This window comes from Cyprinus carpio, chromosome B16, assembly GCF_018340385.1.
Source record: "Cyprinus carpio isolate SPL01 chromosome B16, ASM1834038v1, whole genome shotgun sequence".
NCBI classification, from domain to species: domain Eukaryota; kingdom Metazoa; phylum Chordata; class Actinopteri; order Cypriniformes; family Cyprinidae; genus Cyprinus; species Cyprinus carpio.
Genome location: NC_056612.1, coordinates 4701955 through 4707376, shown reverse-complemented (window position 1 = coordinate 4707376; position 5422 = coordinate 4701955). Strand labels below are relative to the sequence as shown.

Below are 5422 nucleotides of genomic sequence, written 5' to 3'. Positions count from 1 at the left end.
TTGAGTTCTGCAAGTGTACATCACTTTATTGTGCCATCCCAAAGAGGCACAAAATAATTTTCATGGACTTTTAAATTAAATGTTACCTCCTGGTGGAATGACCTGCCCAACTCAGTCTTTAGCCATCTTCAATAATTGGCTAAAATACATCTGTTCCATCTTTATTTAACCCTCTAACTCTAGCACTCTCTATTCTAATTCTATTCTTTATTTTTTTTTAAATTGCCCCTTTTAGACTTGCACTCTATTTATTTACTAAATGCTTTTTTTCTTAAAAAAACACTTGCTTCTCTAATCTTTTTGTTTTCTACTTGTTTATTTGTAATTTATTATACAGTTAACAAAAGTAAAAAAAAAGGCCTCTAACACTTGTTCTATTCTTTTTTTTTCTATTGCATCAGGTTTTTTTATTTGTTTTATTTTATGATTAAAAAGAAACCTTGTGTACTGCATTAAGTTTACTGAGACTTGTTATAGCACTTGTATATCATTGCTCTTTTGATTTTGATTGCTTCCATTGTCCTCATTTGTAAGTCGCTTTGGATTAAAGCATCTGCTAAATGTCTAAATGTAAATGTATTTTCTAAAATCAAAACAAAACTAAACACCTAAAAACTGCAATAAATCAAGGTCGATACAACAGCCTCTTAAATGTCTACAAACATGAAGTCTCGTTAAAACTAAAGTACTCAAAAAACATAGTTAACAAGTTTGGCAAGTAAGGGAACTTTACGATTGTTTAAAAAAGTACTATAAAAGTTTTATACAGTATGAACAGTTGTGGGGATAACACATTACAAGTAACGCAAGTTACATAATCAGATTACCATTACAATTTAATTTCAAAGCAATTGAGTGAGATGCAATTAAAAACAAATAAAGCAAAATCCAAATAACATCAAATAATCAACACTCTAAAGTGCATCTAACTGCATTTAAAGTCCACATGAAATCAAAATTGAATATATTTACTTTGTTCGCCTAAATTGATCGTTTTGTGCTGAACAATTCATCCATGCGAGTCAATCCACACAAAAAATTTTTTTGGCTTCATAATCTTTAATCAAAATCTGAAAATGCCACTCCCCTCTGCATTGGAAGACCTTCACTGATGACGTAGGCTTGAGGAATTGGGTGTGTGCTTAATCCGTAACCACGCCCCTCCAACTGACAGTAGACAGGCTGCCTGTGTGTGTTTGCGAGCATTGACAGCGCGTGAAAGGAGAGATGGCGAGGAGGTGCATTTTTTGGTTGTAGAACTCACGGAACACTTTTCCCTTTCCCCAAAATTCCCTCGTTACGGTCCAGGTGGCTCGATTTTTTACATTTCGAGGAAGGAGGGATAACAGAGTGGTCACGGATGTGCTCGAAGCACTTCACGCGGGAATGCTTCATAAATTGGACAGAATACGAAATGGGGTTTGTGGGATATCTGTCATTAACAGATAACGCTGTCCCGTCAGTGTACACCGTTGGTACCTCACAAAGTTTGACGGTGAGTTGAACTAGCTACAACCAAGCTCTTGAGACGTTGAAAATCATACAGGGCTGCCACAACATGACTTTGTCAGATTAAGCTTAATAAACTAAATACATGTTAATTGCGCGTGAATTGGCGTGTGCGCGCCAAAAACCAACATCACCACTTAAAATCAAGCAGATTCGACATAACGGTCATCTCTAACACTTTTCAAAGGGTAACTTATGTTGAAAGATACAGAACAACTTATTGAAATGAACCATGTCTCATGCTATTGGTCAGTTATTTTAAAAATCGACATATATACAAGTTGTCAATTTTGATACCAACTGACAGGTTTCTCTGTATAGTTTACAACATTATTTCAGATAATATTTTTTTCCCTTGCAAAAAAAAAAAAAAAAAAAAAAAAAAAAAAAATTGTATATAATCCAATTGAATCAATATTGAATCAAGATCATAATCTCAAGCTTATGAATTGAATCGTAATTCTCACTCCAATTTGAACTCAAAAGTTGGCAGTCCTGCATAATCTATTTTGCCCTTGTACCCATATCATAACAATGCATTTCCTGTTATACAGCCTGTATCAAGTGATGTGGCCTGTCAATGTCATGCACCATCTTTGAAAAATGTGTCAGTTCAAACGGAAACCCACAAGCAGAAAAGACGGAGTAAAGGTAAAGTTATAGGCTACTAGCTTTGTTTATCTTCATTGTATTAACTGGTAATAGTCTTCTTGTGCTGTTTCATGTGTTTGATTGTCATATGTGTGTGTTGAAATTTTCAGCTGTTCAGGTGAAGCCTTTAGGCCACTCTGTTGGTGTGAGTGTTGGTACAGGTATTGGAGCGCCGTGTCTCACTTCAACACCAATTAAAAGGCCACGCATGGAAGACACTGTGTTCGAGGAGAGCTCAACATACACGTCAAACCAGTGTTCAGATGTCACCTATGAGCCTGATGTCACTCAAGAGAGCATTGAAAAGTAAGTCTAAATGTGGTTATCACTAAAACTTCAGACATGGTAAAAAAATGTCATGGTATATAGGTTAGGTTTGAGATGATCAATCAAGATGCCTTGTTAGAAAGTATGATTTGATTTGATGAGTTATGATTGTCCAGGGTTTGCCAACCACTATACAAAGCCAGGAAATACATGGTGTATGAAGAGAATTTGCTACAGCTGTTTCGGAAGTGTCAAGCATGCTGCCATACCTGCACAGTTGAGAAATTTGTAAATGGGACATTTGTATCCATCACACAGGTGATCATAAATGTAGCACTGACAAATTGTTAATATAATTTTATAATTATAACAAAATTATAACAAATATAATTTTATTTATTGTATTATTGGCATTTTGTATATTGTTCATATACATTTTATGCTTCAAAATCGCATAGATCTGTTCACACTGCCTCCAAAAAACAAAGTGGAACAGCCAGCCACACATCCAGAGTACACCGGCTGGGAATTTGCATTTGTCGGCAGCAGTAGCCTTCAGTGGGGCTTCATACATACAGATCCACAAGGTTTGTCATTTGTGTAAACAAAATAAATTGTATAAATTGGTCATTGTTAAACATTTTTTATACTTATGTAATGTGATATCTTCCAGGTACTGACAGCACTCTGTCTGGAATGTATATGTCCCAGGACGTTTTTTAATCATCAGAAGACCTTTCTCCAGCCAACAATTTTATCGCACTGGAGGACTGAACAAAACACAATGCTGGAGATGGCAAGGCATTATGGAAAGGCCGTTGTCTTGGGTGGTGACATGAGAGCTGATTCCCCAGGTTTGTTAATTTTGAGAGAAAAATAACAACATTCAGTTTCCTCTTGTCATTCCAACCAAAGTATAAGCATTACGTAATGTCTGAAGCATTGAAGAATTTTGCATTTTGGAATACACTGTAGATAAATTGGATTAAAATGTTGTTCAATGTGACAATTTTGGTCAATAAACCAGTAATGTCCTAAACTATTTTCTGTTCTACTCTGATTCCCCCTGAAGGACACTGTGCCAAGTATGGAAGCTACACAATGATGAACCTGGAAGACAACAAGGTGGTGGGACATCCAGTTAATCCAGGTAAAATGCAATTTACTATGGCACTGCAATTATCTGTAATGGCATTGTTGTGTATGGCTTTCTCGCAATGAGTGTGTATAAAAACACAACACTTTGATAATTATCAAAACTTAAAATTATTGTGCATGTAAACATACTCATTGTCTTGGTTTATGGTATCTATTAACTGTCAGGATAAAAGTCTAAATGTAATTTTTTTTACATCTCAAAACATGTCTTTTGTCTGCTAAATTGATATTTTTTTAATCTCTCAGAGTAATGAAGTGGGTGCAAGTCCACGAATGGAACGCGAAGGTTTTTTGAGAAGCCTCCAGTTCCTGGAATCAGCAGGGTTAAGGGTTGGTGCTATCGTCACAGATCGGCATCCTTCGATACAAAAGTATCTGAGGGAGCAGCGACCTGATATCAAGCATTACTTCGATACTTGGCATGTCTCAAAGGGTAACTGTTTGGCAGCATTTAAGATTAATCAGATGTATACACAACAGCAACATAGTATCAAAAACTTGTGACTCCAATGACACAAGCAAAAATGAACTTGAACTATGATTTAAGAACTGATAAAAGTTTAATATTTTAATTCATTTTATTTTCTGTAATTGCTACTTAAGGTCTTGCCAAGAAGATCGATGCACTAGGGAAAGAGCGTAGTTGTGGAGAGGTTCTGGCCTGGAGGAGAAGTATCATCAACCACCTTTACTGGTGTGCATCCTCTTCCAAGACAGGAGAAGAAGCCGTGGAAAAATGGAAGTCTGTCACCAACCACGTCCAAAATGTGCACCACCATGACAGCGACTTGTTCCCAGTCTGCGCCCACCCACCTCTTGAGATGCGAGCTTGGCTGACACCAAGTAAGGATTTTGTTGATTCCTAATGCTACATGATTAGCCTAGTTTGGTAATAAACATGAAGATAACTATGAACTAAAAACTATAATACTGAAATCTAAAACTAGAAAACTAGAATACTGATTCTGCTAAGAGTGAAACAATTAATTTTTTTTATAAGCCATGATTGTAATATTAAAGGTTAAAATTGACAACAGTCTGTTGAATTCAAGTGCCATAGTGATATACAGATGCAATGGGATTTAATAATCTATATTGATATTTCCAGCCATAAAAATTACATTACAGTTATATGTTGATAAGGACTCACTGTCTTTATTAGGCACTAAAGCTTGTGAACGGTTTTGCGACCTGATGATAAACCAGCGCCTCCTGAAAGATGTGGCAAAACTGAGCCCTCACCATCAGACCTCCTCAGTTGAAGGTTTCCATAGCCTGATATTGAAATTTGCTCCGAAAAAATGTGGCTTTCTCATTTGTGGGAATGTTGAACAGGTGTGACAGTTTAAATGTCTTTTAAGTTCATAAATAATGCTGTATGTGCATCTGTCACATTGTCCTATATTTGTAAATACATAATTTATCCACATAATTAATCACTTTTTAAACAACCCCCCCCCCCCCCCAACCAATTTTATCCTTTTCATTTCTTAATTTAACTATGTAGGTTGCACCCTTGCTGCTCTTCACTATAATGAAAATTCCAATCGCGAGTATGCATGCAGCCAGAGTGGGTGAACCGTCCATCAGAGTGAAATGGCCAAAAAATACAAAAAGGGGGGAACATTCCCTTCACTACAGAAAAAACAGCACCAACCTACAGTAAGTATAAAAGGATAATGTTACCATACAATAAATATGGAAAATATGTTGATCTTCTGCAAAATTAGATCAATTAACTAATTGTTATAATAGAACAATTAACACGTACATTACATTATACATGTTGTTTATGGTAAATGCTGTTTGATTGACCACAATGTTGTATGATCCCAAT

The 5422-nt window shown here is 36.0% G+C and overlaps 1 protein-coding gene across 1 annotated transcript; it reads left to right on the top strand.

Moving 5' to 3' along the window:
* Nucleotides 1-1414: 1414 nt before the first annotated feature.
* LOC109075263 lies at nucleotides 1415-5037 on the top strand. Its single transcript, XM_042741867.1, has 10 exons — nucleotides 1415-1495; nucleotides 2064-2160; nucleotides 2271-2466; nucleotides 2604-2745; nucleotides 2886-3014; nucleotides 3101-3281; nucleotides 3500-3577; nucleotides 3832-4018; nucleotides 4189-4428; nucleotides 4748-5037. Exons 1-8 carry the CDS (start codon nucleotides 1415-1417, stop codon nucleotides 3834-3836), a joined length of 909 nt encoding a protein of 302 aa, XP_042597801.1. The 3' UTR covers nucleotides 3837-4018; nucleotides 4189-4428; nucleotides 4748-5037.
* The last annotated feature ends 385 nt before the right edge of the window (nucleotides 5038-5422 follow it).

Bases quoted from the DNA above. Each gene is read 5' to 3' on its own strand.
- LOC109075263 (XM_042741867.1), top strand. From the start codon at position 1,415: ATGGGGTTTGTGGGATATCTGTCATTAACAGATAACGCTGTCCCGTCA. The intron at 2,467-2,603 runs GTAAGTCTAAAT...ATGATTGTCCAG, and splicing joins ACTCAAGAGAGCATTGAAAA to GGTTTGCCAACCACTATACA. The intron at 2,746-2,885 runs GTGATCATAAAT...AAAATCGCATAG, and splicing joins CATTTGTATCCATCACACAG to ATCTGTTCACACTGCCTCCA.